Source organism: Aotus nancymaae, unplaced genomic scaffold (assembly GCF_030222135.1).
Source record: "Aotus nancymaae isolate 86718 unplaced genomic scaffold, 86718_ANA_hifiasm-v0.15.2.pri h1tg000077l, whole genome shotgun sequence".
In the NCBI taxonomy this organism is placed as follows: domain Eukaryota; kingdom Metazoa; phylum Chordata; class Mammalia; order Primates; family Aotidae; genus Aotus; species Aotus nancymaae.
In genome coordinates this window covers 3,173,560-3,197,832 of record NW_026988492.1, presented here as the reverse complement: position 1 = coordinate 3,197,832, position 24,273 = coordinate 3,173,560, and the positions used below count along the sequence as shown (strand labels likewise).

At 41.6% G+C, this 24,273-nt stretch overlaps 1 protein-coding gene across 2 annotated transcripts in view; it reads right to left on the bottom strand.

The window, feature by feature from the left end:
• NRP1 (neuropilin 1) overlaps nucleotides 1-23,827 on the bottom strand; it is a 157,154-nt gene extending 133,327 nt beyond the window's left edge. For both annotated transcript variants that reach the window (XM_021665169.2, XM_021665170.2), the window contains exons 1-2: nucleotides 23,262-23,827; nucleotides 19,637-19,811 (exon numbers count right to left, since the gene is read on the bottom strand). In XM_021665169.2, the coding sequence (XP_021520844.2) occupies nucleotides 19,637-19,811; nucleotides 23,262-23,334 (248 nt within the window). In that variant the 5' untranslated portion in view covers nucleotides 23,335-23,827. The remainder of the gene's footprint in view (nucleotides 1-19,636; nucleotides 19,812-23,261) is intronic.
• Nucleotides 23,828-24,273: the final 446 nt, after the last annotated feature.

Here is a 24,273-nt window from a genome sequence, read left to right as displayed (position 1 = left end):
GGCAGTGCTAGGATTATAGGAGTGAGCCACCACTCCCAGCCGCTTTATTTACTCTTAGTGTCACTAGTACTACTGTTCCTTCGGACCCAAAGATGGAGACATTTGTATCATCATTAACATCCTGGCCTCCATCGCCTCTCAAATTGTATCACTGGTCAAGTCCTTTCCATGTCTCCCTGAGGATGCACCTTTCTTTTTAATTTTACTGACACCAGTCACCTTCAGAGAGTGGCCGGGTCCTTTCGTGGGAACAAGTTAGCATGAAATGGAAAGATAAAGCATTCTACTCATGTATTTAGTCTTTAACATTTATTGAATACTTATTTTTAGACTCTGGCTTGGGATGTAGGGAAGAAAAGATGACCTACATTTTCTTTCTTTTTTTGAGTTCTGGGGTACATGTGCAGAACGTGCAGGTTCATTACGTAGGTAACAGGTTAGGTAATTACATAGGTAATAGGTAACAGGTTTGTTACATTGTTCTGCACATGTACCCCAGAATGGTGGTTTGCTGCGCCGATCAACCTGTCATCTCTATTAGGTATTTCTCCTAATGCTATCCCTCCCCTACCCGCCCGCCTCCGAACAGGCCCCAGTGTGTGATGTTCCCCTCCCTGTGTCCATGTGTTCTCATTGTTCAACTTCTACTTCTGAGTGAGAACATGTGGTGTTTGGTTTTCTGTTCTTGTGTTAGTTTGAGAATTATGGCTTCCAGCCTCATCCGTGTTCCTGCAAAGGACATTAACTCATCCTTTTTATGGCTGCATAATATTCCATGGCACATATGTGCTACATTTTCTTTATCCAGTCTATCACTGATGGGCATTTGGGTTGGTTCCAAGTCTTTGCTGTTGTGAATAGTTTCTTTTTATTCTTTCTCTTCAATTTGTGCCACTTGAAGAGCCAGTAAAATGATGTCAAGACTATAAACCAACTCCAAAAAGTCAGAGCTGACTTGGTTTAATCCCCTATGAAGAGATGAGGCCTGTCACTCTGGAGTATGAGGCACAGCAGGCTGGTGAGTGAAAAGGGTTGATTGGGACCTAGAATTATAGGAAAAGAAGACAAACACCTAAGTTCGAGCTAGCAGAGAACGTCTTACATAGAGAATAGGCATATGCTAGTCAACGTCCAGGGTCTGGGGATTGAGTGACCTTGGGAAACAAGTACCCCAGCTGATGGCTGAATCTCAGAGGGTCGAGGACCCCAGCAGAGGATTACAAGTAGAAAGCACTAGCAACCAGCAAAAAGCTTGATCCTCAGCCAACAATTGCCTCAGCCAGATGTTTGTTATATGCATCTTGTTTAGAGGGAGATCTGGGTCCCAGGTGAGCTGCAGATGAAGATAATGAGGTTCTGCAAGCTGGAAGGGCATGGAGGCCACACGGAGAGCAGCCCCTGAGCAGCAGGTCTCTTCTACTTGTCGCTGTCTTTCTAGACAGGAAATACCAGGAGGGCAGAGAATGAGGCCTGCTCTGTTCACTGCTCTATCACTGTCGCTCTCACTAACACTATCATCTATTACAGTGATCAGCACATACAGGTTGGTCAATAAATACTTACTGAATGAATGAATGAATAAATAAATGAATGAATGGGGTAGTAAGCAAAAAATGAAGTTTTCAGAAGAATTCTGGTGTCCAAAGAAACAATGCTTGGGAAAGTGCCTGAATCTCCCTCAATTTCTGAGTTTGTGAGTTCTGAATTTATTACCACGTATATATTTTTTTAAGCACATGCTGTGATGAATGCTTAACCGTGACCTCATGTTCACCATCAATCTCAGGACTTCTATAATATTCCACATAGAAACCAAACCCTAAAACAACATTGATAAGAAACAGGAACAGTTTAAATCCCAAGGCCAGTCTCAGGAAAGGTGTAATGACAAAAATAAGGTGAGTTGACAGTTCAAATCCTTTTTTTTCATACCAGTGTTTAGAAATACTAGACATTTTCCAATTAATGCTGGGAATTAGCTGAATAACTTTAGATGTTGGTCCTCTGCTGAGCACTTGTTCTAACAAAAATATGGCTCAGAAGGACCAAATGGAGGAGAAAAGTGCAATTCATATATTCACTCATTTCATGTCCTGTTTACATTTGCATCTTGAAGGAATTACATTTATTATTTTAATTATTATTATTATTTTTTTTGAGACAGAGTCTCGCTCTGTCGCCCAGGCTGGAGTGTAATGGCATGATCTCGCCTCACTGCAACCTCCACCTCCTGGGTTCAAGCAATTCTCCTACCTCAGCCTCCTGAGAAGCTAGGATTACAGGGGTGCGCCACCATGCCTGGCTGATTTTTTTTTGTATTTTTAGTAGAGATGGGGTTTCACCATGTCGATCAGGCTGGTCTCAAACTCCTGACCTTGTGATCCGCCCACCTCGGCCTCCCAAAGTGCTGGGATTACAGATATGAGCCACTGCGCCAGGCCTGTTTTAATTAGTTTTTAAGCCAAGTTTCCTGTCTGTAGTAGAATCATTAATAGGGCTCTTTAATCTTTATTGGTGACAAACATCTATGTTTAAATTGCTCATAAGTTCCTAGTCAGATGTGGTAAGGACACATTCAGAAAGAAAACAAGTGTTAAACACATCCATGTCCTTGTTTAGCCTTTGACAAAATATTTTATACATTTTGGGTATTTTCTTTAAAAAAGGGTCTGGTACAACAAAGCTATTTCCTAAGGATGTGTGAATTAACCAATAGTTACAAAGAGCTTTGAAATGATGATGCCCTATCAATGCTATGTCAAATTATGAAATTGCACCTTTGCAAAAATGCTATTGTAGGAATAAATGAGTCTGAACACGGTATTTACAGTGTGATTTGCTTCTGAAATAGAATATTTCTAATGGGCCTCCACAGGCAACAACAAAGTGCCATCTTATCTCCTGTTGATAGACCACAATTTCAGAAAATTATTATTACAATGGCATCTGAATAAGCACCTTAATTTGAGACTGTTTTCCAATAGATACATAGCTTATTACATTGCTTACGTGGCCTCTGAGACACAAAGTGTGAGGTGGGATTCATTAACAAAATCGCTGTTGTCATTCCTTTGTGGTTTTTTTTTTTTTCAAAGTAATTTCTGTTTTTTACAAGATAATATTAACGAGCTACGTTGAACAAAAAGAACAGGTAAAAGCTGCTTTTGTGTTAGTGATCAGATCTGAGTTTGGGTTAATACTTAGGTTATCAATTGCAGTTAAAGCACACCTCAGACTTGGTTTTCAGCTCCTATAGTTGCAAGACCAAATCAGTCATTCCTCTATGGAATTTCTACTGACTGCAAATGTTATATTCAACAACAGCAGAACAATATGTGTGTATTTCAGAAGACCACATTTTCAATTCTTCTAAGTAACTGATTAGATAAAATGCATCTGTTCGTGGGTAACACTAAGGTCTAGGTGAGAAAGTAGACAATTCCTTAGAATAAATTTTGCCAAAATAGGTTCTAAAGTGTCTGATACCACTTAGGGGTTGAAAACTGACATAAAACATGTGTTTCAGTGAAATATGAGTTGGAAGGAAGAGAAGGCTGTGTTGGAAAAGTCAGGGAGCATCTGGGCTGGGCCAGGACAGTAGTTTAGATCTAGGTAAGAAGAAAGCAGAAAGCAGGGAGGGTCTTGCAAAGACCAAAGAAAAGCCTGGGAAGAAGAAGGGCCAGCGTCAGCTGTCAGAAAAGACATCTTTGATTATTATACATTATATTCCTGTATCAAAATATGTCATGTACCCCATAAATGAATATACCTGCTATGTATCCACAAATTAAACATTAGAAAAAAAAAGAAAATGTATCTTTGGAATATGCTCTATGGCAGGATAATTTTTCTGGAGAAGTAGAATCCTGTTACTTTAGAGACAAAAGTGCTTAAAGAGAAAAGCTTCATTCCTCTCATTTCACAGATGAGGAGACAAAGGCCCAGAAAAACTCAACGCTTGAGCCCACAGCTAATTACAGCTCAAGTGACTCCTAGAACTCAGGATCATAATGAATACCAGTGGGCATCACACATAAAGACCGCACCATTAACTGAGCAAGTTTCTTGAGAGAGCCATGGACATGGTCCACACAGGATGGGCACGAGGAGATGAAGCTGAGGGCACAATCAGGAGAAGCTTCTGGTCTGCCCCAGACAGTCTTCAGTCTTTCATCCCCGTGGAAATGGAAATGCAAATGTTTATTAGTTTTTTATGTAAGTTTCCTTCCTTCCTTCCTTCCTTCCTTTCATCCTCCCTTCCTTCCTCTCTCTTTCTTTTCTTTCTTTCCTTCTTTTTCTCTCTTTCTTTCCCTCCCTTCTTCCTTCTTTCTCTCCCTCTCCTTCTCTCTCTCTCTCTCTCTGTCTCTTCCTTTCTTTTTTATTTTTAGAGGTATGGTCTTGCACTGTGGCCCAGGCAGGAGTGCAGTGGTGTGATCATGGCTCACTGCAGCCTTGAACTCCAGGGGTTCAAGTGATCCTTCCTCCACAGCTTCCTGAGTAGCTAAGAACAGGTACATGCCACCATCACTGCCTAATTTTATAAAAGTTTTTACAGAGATGGGGTCTCACTGTATTGCTCAGGCTGTTCTCAAACTCCTGGCCTCAAGCCATGCTCCTATCTTGGCCTCCCAAAGTATTGGGATTGCAGATATGAGCCACGGGTCCAGCATCATGTAAGTCATTCTTTTCTATGGCTGCAGACAAACTAGAGAGGTGAGAAGGAGGGAGTGCTTTCTGTTTGTTTCTGGAACAGACAGATGACAGAAAGATTTGGAAATACTGTGGAAAACTAAGTGGAAGAGAGTAACACTGAGTAAGAAAGACAAAAGCAGCTGTGGAGGCTGGGGTTGCCTGTTGTAGCTGTCATGCATCTACTAGTTTGCCTCTTTCTCTTGGGCTGACATGAACACGCTGCCACACGCCTTGAGAAACACTTAGGAACCAGTGGTATGGAGGGAGAGGTGAGAGCCCAGGCAGCAGAGGAATCCTCTCACTGCCCCCTCAAGAAACAAACAGCTCTGGGCTAGGTCCTCCAAGTAGCACCTTTGTCTAGGACAGGAGGCTTGTTACTTTTCTGGTGGTGTGAACTAACATATTTACACCATTCTGCAAGGAGTCCATCCCATGTTAACTTCTCTAACGGAGAAGTTCACTCTCTGCCTCTTCCCTGGCAAGCCTGCTGTGACGTTAACGTGTGCATTTACTGGAGTTGCCAGCTGGAACGGAAGCAGGTTCTAAATTATTTGTGTTTAATTTATGTAAAGGTGGTTTGGACATGAGCCCAGATGTGAATATACAATAGACCAAGTTTACAGAATTGTGACACAAAGTCCCAAGAGTTGTGGGGATGTCAGAAAACACTCAGCAATCAGGACATATGCCTACAACGTTAATACATTTTACGTGTTCAACTCCAAAACAGATTACAGAGATGACTGTGAGACAGAAAGAAAAGCTTTCAGCCAAGCGCTACCTCTGCAGATCTTTTGAGATTTAGCTAAAGCTACTCAAATGTAGAAATTCAGGCTTTTAAGAGGAAACATGTAAGTCTGATTCCACTACTCAGGAAAATGAAGGGTTTACCATGTAAATGAGAAGAATAAGTGAGCATTTTATAGCATGATTAAGTTCAGCCTTTGTCCAGAGAGCTGAGTTGGTCTTCCTGAGCCAGAGGAACACCCTGGAGAAGTCTCATTGGATGTCCACTGGCCAATTGGGGAAGACTCACTAGATGTCCATTGGCCAATTGGAGAAGACTCACTGGATGTCCACTGGCCAATTGGAGAAGACTCACTGGATGTCCACTGGCCAATTGGAGAAGACTCACTGGATGTCCACTGGCCAATTGGGGAAGACTCACTAGATGTCCATTGGCCAATTGGAGAAGACTCACTGGATGTCCACTGGCCAATTGGAGAAGACTCACTGGATGTCCATTGGCCAATTGGAGAAGACTCACTGGATGTTCACTGGCCAATTCAACTTGGCAAGTACTAACCGAGCACCTGCTATGTGCAAAGCACTAAACTAGGCTCTGAGTAGCAGAAAACAATACCAGTCTCTGTGACTACTATATGATCTTGTTGAGAGAATAGCACAATAATATTACAACACAATATAGAATAGCATAAGGAGCATGAGTGAGGTATGAACAGTTCTCGGAAGTATCAGAGGACAGAGAAAGACTACATTCACTTGGTAGCTGGTTATCAAAAATGGCTTCATGAAGGAAGCATCATTTCAGGTGGAACTAGGATGACGAGTAACATTTTGACAGGGAGTCTCAGGTGTGTAAAGAGCATTTACCCTCGCCACACCTGTGAAGCAAGCATCCTATGCAGAGGCATGAGGTTGGGAAAACGAGCAGTGAGCTTCAAGAACTAGGAAGTGACCATTTGGGGCTCGAATAGATAAGGGAGCCACAGGAGAGAAGGCCAGAGAGAAGGCATTATCTGGCCTTAGCTCCTTACTTGGCCTCCTGGGCTTCCCTCCCTACTCTAGCTAAAAATGGTTACTTCCCTGGGATAGGCCAAGAAGCACAGACGAGGCAGGGAGGAAATGGGGGGACTCTAAATGCTTCTAAGCAGAGGGCCAGAAGGAGGAAAGCCTCTTTCGGAGGCTGACGCAATCACTCCCGGTATAGGTTAAACAGTGTTTGCGTTTGGCAAATAGCAGCAGAAATGTAACAGAAGAGATAGGAGAGACATCGTAGACAGATAATTGAGAGGCCTTTAAACTGACTAGATTTGGGGGACAAATAGGAATCAGGGGACATTCCAGAGTTTCAAATTTGGATAAGTAGGAAATGAAGGAATCAGTAAGACAGAGACAAGGCAGAAGAAAAATCATTTGCATAGGAAGATGCGAAGTTTGTTTTTTTATTTTAGGAAATGGAAATGGTCAGACCTTCAGGTGGTCAACATCCTCCAGAAAGAATTTTTAAGTTTGAGGCCAATGTTCACGTCAGATCCCGGGCTGGCCAGGAAGCTGGGTATTAGCTGAGCCTAGTGGCTAAGATCAAAAAGCAAAGATTCAGGGCAAAGGCAAAACCTCGGCCAGTGCCTACATTTCAGTGTTGGAGGAGAAATACAAGCAAAAAAGAGAAGAGGTCGGAGAAGTAGGGAGAAAACCAGCATCATGAGATGCAGGAAAGAAGGCTCCGACACTGGGGAGTAGCCAATTATGTGTAAGGTTGCACAAAGGTTGGAGAAATGAGGGCCAAGAAATGGCCAATGTTTTGAAGAGTCACTGGAGTATTTGCTTTGAGCAAGCAGTTTCAGTCCACTGGAAGGGACAAATTATGCTGAAGACAGCTAAGTGAGAAAGCGGAGTTCTGAACTGCAGTCACCACTTTCAATACCTGGTCAGTAATAGAGAGGAAGAGTGACAGAGAGAGATATAGGAAATACTTGCTTGCAAAGTCACAAGGTCCAAGAAGGATTTTGCCACTCACAAAGAGGTAGGTCCTACAGAATCCATTTGACCCATGGAGGCCCACAACAGTCCCACAAAAGAGAAAGTCAATCCCTTCTGATGGATCGTCCAGCCACATCTGTAGTCATTTGAAGTGAAGAAGAGGTGAGAGTGCTTTTGAAGAGTTGCAGATATAATTTGTATCATATAAGGCCATTTATGAGGGTGAGGTGGATAAGGAGCTAGAATAACAGCCTCTTCTCTGCCATGATCCCAAGGTCGTTCCTGCAAACATCCGCCTTGGTGTTGTCATTAAGAATGAACTCCCCTCCCTACTACTGGAAAATCTGTCATAACCAGAAATGTGGGACGGAGATGGCAAGGTCAAAGGACGGGGGATACTAGAAATAGAGGAAAAATGATGTGAACGGACCATCGGTTCAAAAACATTTATTTCCCAGCTGCCTTTCCCCGTGGATTTAGGCTACAAAATCCATGTCGTTTTCTCTTTCTTGGAAAGGAACATAATGACACTATTTGGTTGAATGGATTGGCATGGACTGGTAGCCCTATGTAATAACCACGAAGCTATTGGCTTAAATACTGCTGTTTACATATGAGCTGGCTTATGGTCTGAATGCACTGAACATCTTTTCAAGTCCTCAAGAACACATGAAAAAATAATAACTTTTTAAAGTCATTGATGCCGTTATCATCAAGCTTGTGACACTGAAATAGCATCTTCCATGAGGTTTTCCACAAACTCCATCCATCTAGAGTTTCAGAAGACTGCAATTATAACACACTTAACTGGTCAACTCATGAGAACACTCAGACATTCTTACTGGCTGAATGCATGCTGAGCAGAGATACTATCTCTATTGTAGGTAGTGCAGTGCTTTTGAAATATTTATAAGTGTCTCCTCCTAAGGATGCAGACGTTATTGTTTGCAGTCTGAACTTATTTAAGGAACAAAACCTACGGATGCACTTCCTGTTATAGTAATACCTAGGTCTTATTATTTATAAATATGTATGTCTCTTGTATTCGTAAGACACTTCCATCTACATTAGCTCATCAACACTGTGTTACTGAGATAGGCAGAGGAAGGAAAACACTTTTGTTTCAGAATTAAAGCTGCATCTAGGTGGCGTTACTCAGGCAGACCCTGATGTAGGGAACCTGGTCATTGTCACATCTCCCTGGGCTGTACTGGTTGACATTGTCAAAGCAGCAGTGTTAATGGTGCCATATGAGCCATTTATGTGTTGGGACTCAGTCCATATGACCCAGCTCCTGTCTCACAGACAAGAATGAATGGCAGAGGTGCAATGTAACCCACATCTCTAATTCACCAGAACTCTTTTTCACAGGGAGCTGCTAATAGGGTCCCCTGACAATCGGAAATCCCCAGCTTGCATGAATGAACTAACACACAAGTCAGGTCAGGTCGCTAGAAAGCTGAAGATGGACATGGGGATGTGTCTGGAAGGAGTGAACCTATGTGTCCTAATAGATACCCAGTAGTGTCCCCAGACAGAAAGAAATTGGCATTTGGATAAACAGGAAGAAGAATGCAAAGCCGTTTCCTAAGGAAAAAGGAAACGACAATTCCAATCAGTGCTAAACACACAAACAAACAAACAAACAAACAAACGTTTCCTTAGCTTAGTGCCATTCCTCATTGAAAAATACAATTATGGGTTACCTGTTGGATTAGGTTGGCCCAAAAGTTATCGCGGTTTTGGCCATTACTTTCAATGGCAAAAAACGCGGTGACTTTTGGGCTAACCTAGTGGCAGTGAAGAAGGTGCTAGCACAGCGTTGGTAATGTAAGGAACGCTAATAGAGCCGGGGCTGAAATACATTTCAAACATCTGAGTTAGGCTGGGCAGCCTGATCCCACAGTGTAACTGACCACGGAAGAGAGGGCGCGCCAGGTATGTGTAAAAGCCAGCTCCGGGACCTAGTTCCTCTCTAGACAATCTGCAGCCGTTACCCGTGCCGCTGGGAACCAGAGGCCCCAAAATTCAAACTCAGGTGCCTCTGATGAAGCTGGAGGGAGTGAGGAGGAGTGGATGTGGCCAGTGAATGCAGGCATGCAGCTACCCACTCCAGTGTCCAGGGAGTGGCTGTCCTAAGTCCTTTCTGAAAGGTTGTCATGCAGATGGACCACCCACTGCAGCAGTTACTGAAATTGCCCCGTTCACTCTCTCTTTGCTGATCTCTTCTGCATCTGATCTACAGTGGCTCACAGACCCTTCGGAGGCACACACTGCGGTTTTTCACCTTGACTCTTCCTGTACCTGATTTTGAGTTCAGTAAAAGTGTCAGCTGTATAACCAGCGTCTACATGTGCAAAGCATTCTGTGGGACTGCGAAGGGTAGACATGTAAGCAAGTAGACATGATTTTTTCCTTGATGGAGTCCGCCACCCAGAGCGGAGATGGGCATTTGTGCATTTAGAATGAGGACTCTACAGAGATGAGTGTTGGAAGGCAAAATAGAGCGCCGCCGTCAGACTGGCACGGTAACTGGAAGTTGTCAATTTTACTGGTTGCCATCTTTCCAAAAGAGTGAGTTGATCTAGAAATTTACATTTTATGTATTTATTTATTCATTTTTGAGACGAAGTCTCATTGTGACACCCAGGCTGGAGTGCAATGGCCTGATCTTGGCTCAATGTCATTTCTGCTTCCTGGGTTCAAGCGATTCTCTGTCTCAGCTTCCAGAGTAGCTGTGATTACAGGCAAGCGCCACCATATCTGGGTAATTTCTGTATTTTTCAGTAGAGACAGGGTTTCACTATACTGGCCAGGCTGTTCTTGAACTGCTGACCTCAAGTGATCCACTCGCGTTGGCCTCCCAAAATGCTATGATTACAGGCGTGAGCCATCGCAACCAGCTAGAAATTTACATTTTAATTTATGCTAACCATTTTTTCTGTGACCAAATGTGTTAACAAATAAATGCCCACTTTCTCGCTTTATGTGAGAATAAAAAAGACAGACAACTATGAACTGAGTTTTTTTTTTTAAAAAAGATAAAACAGTGATCTCAGTTAGCCAGGGGCTACCACATCAAAAACAACCTAATCTCTTATCAGACCAAGTCAGCCTCAGCACCTCCAGGTCTGTGTGTTTTTTAATCTTCGAGTCAAGAGCGTGTTCTTTTTATCTTTAAATGTAAGAATTTCGTGCCTTTAAATTTTTTGAAGCGATCTATGTAAGATTAAGATTTTGACCACATCTAATTCTTTTAAGCCATTCCCTGGGTTGCTTGTATCTTTCATAACAGTGTCCCCGCTCATAGCGTCCAACAGTTGGAGAGTCAGACAAGGACTTGGAATCATGACTATACTCACTGGCCTTTGCCATCTCTGGCTCTTCTGGAGAAATGTAAGAACTTGAATTGAGAGACAGTTAGCATCCTCTTTCAGCCCGGGACTGGAAGCTCTCTCCGTGACATAGCAGTCTATCACAGCAGCAGCAGGCCATCACCTCCAACCTGGCTGGCTGCTTGTACAAAGTATCCGCCCAGATAAAAACAAAATACACTGGAGCATCTGTTTCTTCTCAGAAACACTCTTCCATTTCTCCTAGGAACCCAGTGCCTGAGCAAACATTCTCCCTTTAACCCTTACAGAGCCACCGTGGCAAATGCAAGGATTGAAACTGTATGAATAAGGGAGCTGTGGGAGAAGAACACTTCCCTGGTATTTACCTGAGATTAAGTAAATGACCAGAGCTTGGGAGGGAATGCGGCCTTCTTACCTTCGGGCCTGAGACCAGAGCAAGCACTGGACACAGTGATATCTAATATATCCTTTTACCAACTGAACAGATCAAACCCACGTGGGGCCTGGTTGTCAGGCTTTAAATAACATTGTGTTTATATGTGCTTTGTGCTTTCAAACTTTGTCAACAAAAGGCACTAGAATTTAGATATTTACTCCCCAAGATTTCCATTCCCAAGTTAAGGCAAGTTTTTATATATTTGCTTGTTTTTTTTTTTTTTTTTTAAATTAAGGATAGGGTCTTGCTCTGTTGCCCAAGCTGGAGTGCAGTGGCATGATCATAGCTCGCTGTCACTTCAAACTCCAAACTCCTGGCCTAAGTGATCCTCCTGCCTTGGCCCCAAAAAGCACTGGGATTACAGGTGTGCACCACCACACTTTGCTAATTTTTTATTTTTGTAGAGAGAGGGTCTTGCTATGTTGCTCAGGCTAATCTTGAACTCCTGGCTTCAAGCGATCCTCCCACCTCCATCTCCTAAAGTGCTGGGATTACAGACCTGAGCCACCACTCCCGGCCAAGTTTCAACCGAGTGGAAAATCACCAATTGGTTGAAAGTTTCTGGGCATTTTCATAAGTGCTTACTTAATCTAAACTTAAAGTTGAAAAATTCAGTCCTTCCTCAGAATGTGCTTCACTTCCTAAACTTTCTTGAGAACTTGTTAATAAAAGAGCTGCTTAAAGAAAAAATAAGCTGGTAACATTTCATGAGAATTTCCTCATTCAAAAGGCACATCCAAGTGTGATTGTGATCACAAAGACGGAAAGATTTGTGATGCAGCAACTGTTTATTTAGGTTCTGTTAATATAACTACTTTTCCAAACCACAGGGATCTCAGCTGTCAAATGGGGATGAGAGAAAAGTCAGTGCTCAGCCCCATCGTGCGCACATATTGAAGACTCAACAGCAAGAGTCAGGCATAGGTTGGGCGTGGTGGCTCACGCCTGTAATCTGATTACTTTGGGAGGACGTAGCAGAAGATGACTTAGCTCAGGAGTTCAAGACCAGCCTGGGCAACATAGTGAGACGCTCCCCCTGCCATGTCTCTATGTTTTGAATAAATAAATATTTTTTCAAAAAAAAAAAGAACCAGACATAATCATTCCTTTCCAAACACCCTATGATTATTTAAATTAAAGAAAAAAATAACATCTTGACCAAACAAAATCTAGCAATAAAGACAGGCTTGATGAGGAGGAAAGCCATGTTATAAGGCAAAAGTTCTCCATGAACTTGAACTTTATAAAGAAATTGAGTGGGCAGAAGCCAAAATATTCTGTTTGTTTTCTTCCTCTGCTCCTCTGCAGAACTTAGTAGAGCTCTGAATGAATGTGCTTCAATTCCTAAGCAATCTGTGAAGGTTCTGAATTGTTTCAACCATAAGACAGTACTAGTTAGTACCCTAGATACCAGAAACAGGCCAATCAACCAAAGAAGAGCAGGAGAAACCGTCTCTCAAGGTGCAGGAAACTGCCAAGTCACTGACTCTTACAATCAGGATGGATGACAAACACCCAGTCAAGAGGCATTTGGAACCTCGTCCGAAGACGAGTTTTTGTTTCTTGTTCTTCTTTAGGCTTAATGATCAGCCTGGATGAAGACCACCCCTGCAATTAGTTACGTTTATTTTTTAGCTTCCTTTACACACACATATGTGTTTGTGTGTGTGGTTCTGCGGAGCCACGTCAGCAGGCATGCAAGTATCAAGTTTTCTGCTGGAAAGAAAGGAGCTGAGAATGTGCATGCCGGCTGAAGGCATATGTCTCACTTGGATCAGTTAAGTGCCTGCTCCCTAAAGTGAAATCTCGTTGGAAATGCCATGCACATGTTGATTCAATTTGATAAGATTTCAACCAGCCTTCTCCTTTAGCTCGTAAAAGTTGCTTCCTTTAAATTACAGAAATTCCTAACACAAAACAACCTCCTCATACTCAAAATTCATTATGATCAAATGTGATTGCTTATACTAAGGAATAATAAAGAAAATTAATTTTATTAAACACACGAGGCTCTGTTCAAATTAAATTTGGTGCTAATGGGGAAAAAAAAGCAGAAGGAAGAAAGTGGATAATTATCTGCCTGAGTAATAACCACGGATGCTGCAAGTGACAGCGACGACTTTGGCCAGCAGCTGCTCTGAGGAGGCTTCATTCTTCCACCAATAGTTTTTTAATTGACTTGAACTTGGTGATGGTGCCTCTCTCATTACCCACATTGGGAAGTCACCTGAGATCAAAACCGGAACTAAAAAGATGAAGAAAAATAAGGCAAAGGAGAATGTGTCTGAATTTGCCTGCACATAAAATTCTCACAATAAAGCAGGCTCCGGATTGAAAACTTTGAAACAAAGACAAGATATTTCCTTCAGTAGCCACTGAAAAAATCAGAAAATGCATCAGTAGGATTCTGCTTTTTGATTAGATAGTACCTACTTTTGCTATATCCACTCCAAAGACTGTCACTGTCTATATTCAAGGATAGTACACACAGACTTCTTTTTTTTTTCTTTTGAGAAGGAGTTTTACTCCCGTTGCTGGAGTGCAATGGTGCAGAGGGGTCACCGCAACCTCCACCTCTCAGGTTCAAGTGATTCTCCTGCCTCAGCCTCCTGAGTAGCTGGGACTACAGGTGCGCACCACCATGCCCAGCTAATTCTGTATTTTTAGTAGAGATGGGTTTCACCCTGTTGGTCAGGCTGGTTTCGATCGAACTCCTGACCTCAAGTGATCCGCCCACCTTCACCTCCCAAAGTCCTGGCATTACAGGCGTGAGCCACTGTACCTGGCCTGTACATACAGACTTCTAAGACTCTAGGTTAGTTTTACCTGATTTTGAAATTTATAAAAATGAAGTCACACAAATTAAAACAGCAATTGCCCTTGAGAACAAAGGCTAGTGACTAAAATGGACATCGGAGGGCTTCTAGGAAGCTGAAAATGTTGGCCTCTGGATTGGCTTTGTGTATGTATCCACCTTGCAAAATTTTATTAAGTCTTATACTTGGGTTGTGTATTTTTCTAAGTATATATCACACTTTAATAAAGGTACATAATCTTCTCTATTTCATACGGAAAATAGAGATGTATTTTGGCTTAAAATATTCACTGTTTTCTATAAAACAAGAACTTTGGTTAAGTGATGCTCTAAAATACAAGACCAGAGTGAGGCACTTGCCTTGGATACAAAAAGCCAAAAACTCAGTTATTGAGATGAATAGTATCTTAATGTAACATGTAAAAAACTCCATATTAATCCTTAAAAAATCCACGCTAAAAATAATAACGAAAAATTGAAACAGAAAACATTACTGAGGAAAACAAAAACTGAAATTTATACTCCAAAAAATGCCAATAAGTGACTATTATGTAAGTAAATGTGCAGGAATAATCAGATTTGAGAAACCAAGGGCAGGTTATCTTTCATTCCATAAATTCATATTCTCTGAAAATAAAAGAGATGAGCCCTGTTTCAAAGTTTGTAATAATTTAGGTAATTTTAAAAGTAACATTAAAGTAACAATGTGTGAATTATTCCAACAGAATTCTGAAACAAAGATTATCTCTATTTCCTTATAATTTCACTATGATTAAACTTCTTACAAAGTTACAAGAATGCAATCTTCCTTTGAATGCATTGAGTTAGGAAAAACATGCCTGTTATTGGTAACACATAGGCGAGATCACAAATCTAAATCGTGGATGAAAAAAGCACCTATGTCATGATCCGAAATGGCATTGTCAAATCAGACACTGAAGTCGGTAGGAAAGATTTTCTTCTGGTCAGTAGGGAAAGCACTGCTGGGTTTCATCCCCCCAAGGCTACCACCTTTTTAGACTTTTGTTAGAGCTTCATATTCATTTCCTTAATGTTTTTAACCCAATGTCTGTGAAACTTTTATTGCTCCCTGGATGGTGACATCTGATCTGAATGTAACCACACACCTCTCTGCTCAGCAGTGTTTGTCACAAACCATTATAAATTATCATGCTGATTGTATGCATTGCTGGGAAACTGGAGAAGTTTCATAAATTCTAACTACCGTATCAACGACATTGTTGTTTATTATACAGATATAAATTTTTATGAGATTCAAGATGTCTGCCTTACCACTGAAGAAAACTTTAGCGGAGTAAGACCTAGCTAGTTCAATGTAAACACTGAAAGCCATTTACAGTGTGCAATGAACATCTCTTTCCAAGAACTCTCTATTGGTCACTTCTTTGTTTCTTTTCTACTTTTAATTATGCTTTGACACTTCACAAATGTGGAGGATTTTGCTGGCAAAAAAAGAAATCAACATTCCTTCCTCTCCCTTAACACCTTCTTCTGTCAGAGCATTTTCTAGAATCCTATCACCCTAATAAGAAAATCATGCATATATATAGTTAGAAATCCTAGTCCTGTGTTAGCTGCAGACAGATGCTCTACTGCTCTGTTGACTGATTTACACCACACGTTGTTCAATAAAGGAATTAAGGGGTTATAGTACTCTGGTTCTAATGCTTATCTGTAATGAAACCTCATTCAGTGGTGGCATATGCACAGAATGCTGCATTTTAAAACTCTTGAGGGCACAATTTACACATTTAATTTTCCTAACAAATATCCACCTTTGAAGTATGGTCCATAATTTGCTTATGAACTGGGTCAGTCTTGGTGCTATTCTCATGAGAAGTTGTGACTAGGTGCTGTATTGTTACGATTATGAAATGATGTTTTTTACCTAATTATACATAAAACAATAAAAATATAAATAAAAAATATTTTTTTTACTAGGATTATGTGGCTGGTCTAATGATTTGACCATCCCTACAACCTACAAAACTGCTTACTTGGGTTTCAAGGATGTTTCAGAATAAGCAAATGTGCTAAGACAGAGATTTCTTAAGCTTTCTCATGGTGAAAATTGACTATACGAATAGTGATCATTTCAAGTGAAAATGCAGGGTGTATCATGTGTAAATCACCTCATTACTGGATCAATAGATTTAGTTTGACATATGTGTAGCTTCATATTCCCAAATGTTCAAACAATCGCCAAGTTGTTAAAGATATAGTAACAATGATAACTGATTCTGAGGAGCACTTTCACCCATCTACGACTTGATCCTACTAGTCCCCCATGACATCAGCACAGCAAATACGTTTTACTGTCAACAGACATATATTGTAGCTGAAACAAGGAAAAATATCAAATGTCTTAAATAAGATGAACAGTTTGTTCTTAACAAGAGTGAAGTAAAAGCTCATCAGCTTTCTGAATGTGGTTTACAACACCTAGTTTTGTGGCTCCCCAAACCCACTTTTGTAAATAGCCTGATATAAAGTACAAAAAAAAATCCCTAATGACAAAACTATGTTTTCAGGAATCGAATCTAAACTTTGAAGTCTATGAATGCGTTCTTCAAAGAGTTTCTGGTGTTCCCATGTTTTATTTTTTTCTGGGGAATTCTAATCACTTGTAAAATTTAAAACTGTGGATCCTTCTCAAAGCTGTCACAAAAGTAAGTATTTTGCCATGTTTGTAGAATCTCAAATGCACCTTTCAACACTGAGCACTGGTCATTCATATGAATCAGCTTAGAAAGATAGTGAAGGGAATGCCTTATGCTGGTCTTCCTATATCTTTCTGGAGCTTCTCATTGATAAAAACATCAGCTTGCAGCACTTCAAAACACAGCGTGAAGATGCTTTCCATGGATCTAATCTCTATTGACTTCATAAAGGCTAAATATATCAGCCTTTCAGCTTTGACCAGGAGATGGCACCTTCACAGAGAGCAAAGCCTCAGTTGGGACAATTAAGAAATCACCTTACTCTGTAGCATTAAAGAAACAAACAAAGTCACCATCATAAGATTGCAATGTAACATCTTCTTGGCCATGTCAGTTTCTAAAATACCTTGCTGATATCACTAAAATTGTCATTTTCTATGAATTACAATCATCCTTTATTGTATTTTTTAAAAAGAAAACTAATCAAAAAGGTGCTCCTTTAATCCCATCAGACCCCACCTGACACCATGCTATGACAAATAATTATTTAGGGTTTATTGTGAGCTAGACACCACTGTAAGCTAGACACTGTTGCAATAGTGCTAGATGCTGTTGTAATAATCAGTATACGCCGATTATTTGGAAACTGATAATCAGCTTATGGATTTATGCTAATTCTCTAGGCACCAAAATGATGAATGAACTGGATGTCGTCATTCCCCTGACCATAAAAAGCTAGTTCACTACACCAACTCAACAGGTTGTTGAGTGCTTCCTACGGGTAGGAAGATTTTTACATTACTCTGTACTTTACCAGAACAAATGTGTGTGCGAATAGAATTGTAAGTGCTTTACATATATTGACTGATTCAACTGGCTTCGCTTCTTAAATTTCTGCTCCAATCGTGTGCTGGATCTGGCGCCCACCAGCTCACAAGAACCAACTGTGCACATCTCTTTGCTAGTCTTGGCCACAGTGACATCACATGGGTAGTCTGAAATTGACCATGATGAAAGTATTTACACCACAGAAATTGGCATGTGCTACGTACAAATCAGGACGTGACCCGACGTCTCCAAAGAGCCAGCTATTAAACGTTTACTGCCACACCACTGCTAATAACTAGTGATTATTCTAAATTATTTAAGTATGATATTACAGGTATTGATGGTCATGATTTCCAGATTAGGAATCAGTAAACATGAGTTCACTGAATTCTAACAGCACTTTTGTATTTTGTAATAATGTTATTACTTGAGTATGTTTCACCAGAGTTTCTCCTATAGCAGTTTAAACATGTTCAAAAGCAAATACTACTACTACTACTAATGATAATGAAATAAATCAATATAATAGAAAACAAATCTCCAGGTTGTCTAGGTGATTGACGCTGTAAAAACCACCATAAAGAATATTAGCAAAAATAAATAAATCAATACAATGAACTCCCTGTTTCCAAGCAGTCACTGGAACACTATACATGGTAATTTCCATACACAATTAGAAAGTCAATATAACACCCTGAAGCACTTCTGAATCACAAAGCAAAGATTAAATTGGAATCGGTATAACTTTATTGCGCTGTACTATACACTGATTATTTGGAAACTGATCATCGGCCTATGGTTTTATGCTAATTCTCTAGGCACCAAAACGTTGAATGAACCAGTGACCTCATCTCTCCTACATCGACTCAACAGGTTGTGGAGCACTTCTACAGATAGGAAGACTTTGATATTACTCTGTTCTTTCCCAAAAGAAATGTGTGTGAAAATAGCATGTCTTTAACAATGAATATACTTGCAAAACAATATTTAGGTCCAGTGGTAACAGTAGTCTGTAGATATCATATACGATTATACCAAACTGACCCTCTTTAAAACTTGCGAAAACCTCTCAGTCCCTGAGAAACACTTTAGAATTGAGATTTAAGTAGATTATTTTCCTTTGATAAAACTGTTTATATACGCACAAGCTTAATAAAAGACGGATATTCAGGTTCAAGTCTCACTTTTAGTGTGTCAGAATGGAATAATGTGGACAAGACAGAGACAGGTGGTCTGTTTGCTGTCAAGAGAGAAGAGCGACATGCATCTGAGTGGACTGCTACATGCGAGGTCAAAACATACTTTCGATACTGTGGAAAGCAATATCCACATACCAGTTCTTTCACACTATCTCTATAGTGAGAATGTCTTCGTAATAATGAAACCTGGCATAAATTGATGCTTAGAAACTTAACAATAGAAAGAGACAGCAAGACTAAGTAGATAGATGAAACACCGATGTGTATTTGAGTTCCCATTGTATTCATCACGTCAACAATTATTTTCTAGCATTTTCCATAAAAGTATCTTAATCAGTAATCCACCATTTTAAAAAACCCTCATCTGGCTTACCCTGTCGGCCTTATTTTTATTCAATGACAATTTGCTTTTTCCATGTCAAACTCAATAAGATGAATGCAGTTCTTAAATCATAAAATGTGCCGCAGTTCAATAGATCTCAGATAGTGAAATCTCCAATCTCACTCTCTGTGGATGTGACGTATATTAGTGATCCACTGTATTTCATAAAAATGCAAGTGAGATTGTGGGTTTCCAGTTCTTCCCCTCTCCAGGAAAAAAAAAAGTAAGAAAAAAGAAACATACATACTGTATACATTTCTTAACAAAAGAGTTCCCAAATCAAAAGTGCTAACAGGAAGCAGTATGAGAGATTACACGTTTAACTATAATCTTCCTGGTTTGGGGAACTCAGAAATCACTTAACGTAATTCAATTTCCATACCATTGACATACGATCTGGCTGAGATAGGAATCCCTCCTGGATCCATTTATAACCTACACTGTACACACGGACTTTCCCCCTTAGACAGACGGGACCACTAGATGGTGCTGTGATGCCCTGTTCAAAAACATTCCCACTTACTTGCAGTCTCTGTCCTCCAAATCGAAGTGAGGGTTGAAGTTGATCATAATTCTCTGGTATGGGTCCGGAGCCTGAATCAGCCATTCACATTTTTCACTTGGGTGATAAGAATGAGGATAACCAGGAGATGTAAGGTACCCGGGGCTTTCAATTTTTATAGTATCGCCACATTTATCTGCAATGAAAGTAAGATTTTAGCAGATCTTTCCCTGACAACCTGTTAAGTAATCTAGCTTTATATATAAATTACCAGTTATTGAGCATTCCATAACTTTTTATGGGGAACTCTAAAAGGTCCCCATAAGTTCTTCCTGCGGCCCTGAGTGTAACGCTCTACGAAAAGACACTCTTTGATCTCAGGAAGGTTGACTCAGGCGGAAAGCCAACTTAGATCTGGGAGGACTCTTCCCCCATCCCCGAAGTTTCTTCCTACGGAAAAGGTCTTCTAGCATTAAAAACATTAAATCCCCTCAATTGATGTTAACATGGTCCCCTGGGAGCTTCTGCTAGACTTAATTATCCCCCAAGAAGTGTAATCACATTAAGTAGCAAGTTCTAAGTGGAAAGTGACTGAAAGATGCTGTTCGACCCCTCGTGTTGTTTTTTGATGATAAGCCTGGTCTGTCATTGATCAGTGGGGATTGTCTTTGATTGGCTTAAAGCCAATCCTTTTGTTGTTGTTGTTTTATCTGCCCATAAATCTAAGTGATTTTGAGTTATCTCTGCTCTTGAGATCTAAATCAACAGAGAACAAAGTATATTTGGTGAAGCAGAAATAATTCCGCTTTACTTCTCCAAGTAAAGTTGTTCAGGCTTGGAGATCAGATCAAAGCAACAGGGGCAGAAAGAAAAGTAAAGAGCCACATGGCATTAATTCTAATGACCTAAATGCTGGGTGAAAAATAACCCACCACACAGGTCTAGGTATCCCATATGGTAACCCACGTTCTCACATTCTGGGAAAGGTGAGCTAACTAGTTTTGAGCCTTCATTTCAAAAAACACTCAAGTGAAGCCAAATAAACCAAATAAACCAGTCTCTGGGGTGCTTTATTGTTCAGCATAGATTCTCATTGTCACATTTTATGATGGATTTCATACTGGAGTGCCTCAGCCTGAAATGCTGCCACATTTATTGATGCTTAATTTTGAGCAATAACAATTTGGGGCATAAACTATCTAAGAGAAACAGGTATGAAAGCAGTGAAATATATAAGCCTATCAATCACAAATTTTCAGTAATGGTATATAAAGATTTTAACATTGCATCTAATAGATTCCCTGTGGAAAGAGAATGGCATTCTTTGCTCTCAGCGTGAATTTATAAATCTACAGAATTTTATTACAGGAAAACCAGGTCAAATGGAAATGAAAGATGAAGTGCACATCAAAAATGCATAAAGCTACATGCATTACAGAAATCATTTCCCATAAATTAAAAAGAAGACAATATAGGTTATATTGTTTTTCTCCATTGCTAGGTGCTTCTGACCTTTGTTCCTTAGACTGGGGGTAGTCTTATATTGGTTTCCTTTGCATTGGCTTGTAAAAGCCTACGGTTTGCCAAGAAGAAATTATGTTGCAACTGGAGTTCAAAATCTCAGCTAATGATCATGTTGGATTCTGTTATGTGATTCTACTGAGACTCTTGCATTATTTTGAATGTGCAGAAAACTTGGAAAGTGACCTCGTCTCATTAAGTCTCCTCCAGCTCTGGACAAACATCATGGTAGTGTCTGGCATCTGTTACAGGAGTGAAATAAAACAGCACTGGTTCTAGTCACTCGACAGAGTCACTTCAGAAGACATTTAGGTGGACTTGGTACCACACCAGAGCTCTTTAATCTGTGACTTCTGAGAAAGTGACAGTGTAATAAGATAATGTGGACTGCTAGACTCCCTGGCTCTGTTAAATCTCTCTAGCAGTTGATTAAGAAAGAGCAATTTCTAATGACTCTGGACCATTAGTCCTAAATAAGGTTAATGAATTAATTTAGCAGACACTGGTTACTGGGAGGAGGTGGACATGGCTTTAAGAGAGCTGCTGAATTACAGAGGTGTTTTCTGGCTCTGGTCACTTTAAGCATAGCAACATGGCTTTCACTGGTCAAACTCACCAACTGAAGCCAGATTTTCAGCATTCCCCAGATTTCTGCTAAGAAAATTAAGAAGTGTGTGTGTGTGTGTGTGTATGTGTGTGTGTGTGTGTGCTGCATATATATTTCTGTAGTTCACAACCTAAAGTCTGAAAGCTCTTTGCATTGAGCCTCAAATCCTTCCTGTGAACACTCCCACTATGGATTTAATCTCAGGAGTTGTGGAGGACAGGGGGTTACTATAATTTCTAGTCCAGCCATTAGAGCGCTTTCATTTGGACGAGAACGCTATTTCATTCCCTGCCAGGATATAGAAAGATGCTACCAGCTCAGGTTCATTAATAAATTGAACTCTACATTCACAATTTCCTGTGTTTTGCTTTCCTGCCAGATTATAGAAAGATGCCATCAACTTGGGTTCATTAATAAGTTGAACTCCATGTTCATAATTTTTTTTTTTTTTTTGCATGTGTTTTGCTTCAAGCATCTCTTTAGAACACTGCTTGGTAGCTGCTGAGGGAAATCCATTGCTGAAATCACAAAAGCTTGAAAAAGCATATTAGAGAGATTAACTTCCATCATAAAGATGTGATTTAAATTCCTGTTGGTATGAGGCCCTCCACTTGCGGTCTCTTATTAAAACAATATACCACAGTAAGTAGTGGATGTTCTTTTCTTCTAATTACTTTGATTGAAATCTAAGCCAGGCGAAAGTAAATATTTGATCATTAGTTAATAACAATTGCTGACGACTTACTGTAAAGATAATTGCATAATCTTGCCTGCACTTACTTTACAGTGTGAAGTCAAACATGCCTACAACCAGATCCCATTTTAAAGCACATTATTTAGGTTACATGGTACTGTTTATACCCCAGTATAGTTTTTCATTTACTTAACAGTGAGTGGTTTTAAAAGCTAAGTGGAAGCTGCAGCTAGCATAGGGATTTTCAGATATCCTGGTGCCTTACACTGTGTATATCAGATTCCTGTATTGATACTCTGTAACTTTCAGTCATACTCCTGACAGATTAGGAAAGATTTCAAAGGCGGGGGAGGGAGTTTCATCAACCCACAAACCGGTGTCTGTGGCCATCACCCACCAGAAGAAACAGCTTAGGGGCGCAGCAAAGGAACCAGGAAGTAAGATCTCCTGTAAAGTGTTCATTAACTTTCAACAACCATCAGATTTTTGAAAGGGAGTCTCTTCTAATTGCCTTTGGGAGGAAACATTATTAAGATAATTGGCGTGCTGATCTGGGAAGGCAGGCAGCTCTGTCTTGTAACAGAGGTAAGGAAAAGCCCCACAGCCCAATGATCAACTTTAGGAGGGAGCCCAAGGACCTGAAATCCTCCTGCCCTAAACCGCCTCATCTCATTTCTTCGTCTCTCCTCCCAGATAAAAGTTTCCTTTGCCCCGGAGTCTGCTGTTCCCGGCAGGTCCCGGGCAGCCCGCGTGAACCCCGGGCCGGGGCGGGCAGCCGGGAGCCGGGACGCCGCTGTCACCCCGCGCCTCCGCCTGTCACTTACCGTTGCGAACAGCGCCGGCCGGGGCGAGGGCGAGGGCGAACGCGGCGCAGAGGAGCGGCAGCCTCCTCTCCATTCTCCCTTCGCCGGGTCCGCAGGCAGACGCGGGAGGACGAGGACGTGGGGGGAAATGCAGCAAAGAGGGGAATCTAAGCGATCCGAAGAGCCCCAACTCCGCCTAGAGCTGTACAATCCTCAGCCCGTCTTGGAGAAAGGAAAGCAGCGAGGCAATGCCTGGATCCGAGAGGAACGCTTCTCTTTTTGTGTCTCAAGTCGCCTGCATCCTGTCATTTAGCTCCGGCTTCCTCTCCCTTTTCCCACACTTGTTCCTCTTCCAGGAGCCACTGCCCGGGCCATGTCTCAAAAAAAAGGGGGGGGGAGTGTGGGTGGGAGGGGGAGGAGGGACGTAGGGCAACACACACCAACGCCAATTTCCAGGAAGAAGAAAAAAAATCCAGCTTGTTTCTGGACCCGTTGGAGCCGTGGAGCTGGCGCCCAGGGGAGGTCCGGGTGTCTGCGGGAAGGAGAGGAGCGAGCAATGAAAAGATGAGCGGGAGACAGAGGAGTTTCACCAACTGCACTCCCGCCGCCCCTCCTGCGGCCTCCCCCCACTCCGGAGCCCTTCCCTCGCTTCCTCCCGCCCCTCTCCCCGCTCGGGCTCGCTGGTAATTGCCTGACAGGAGACTGGGAGGAACAACTTTCCCTCCGAGTGCTCTCCTCGTCCGTCTGTCTTTCCCGGAGACCCTGCAGGGATCTCCGCGGGAAGGCGCTGAGGGTCTGCGCCCCGGGGCGCGTGGGTGCGGGCGCCGGAGGAAGCGGCGCGGAGGTCGGTGCCAGCCGCGGGGTCTGGCCAGCCCACCTCGCGTGCTCGCTCTGCACCCCCAGAGGGAGAGCTAGGCAGCTCCTGGAGGCGCAGATCCCGCCGCCGCGCAGTGCGGAGCTCCCGGGAGGTGGCGGCTGCTTCTCGCAACTTCAAATCCCGGGGCCCTCGCCTGCGGCGGCGAGGAGCGCAGGG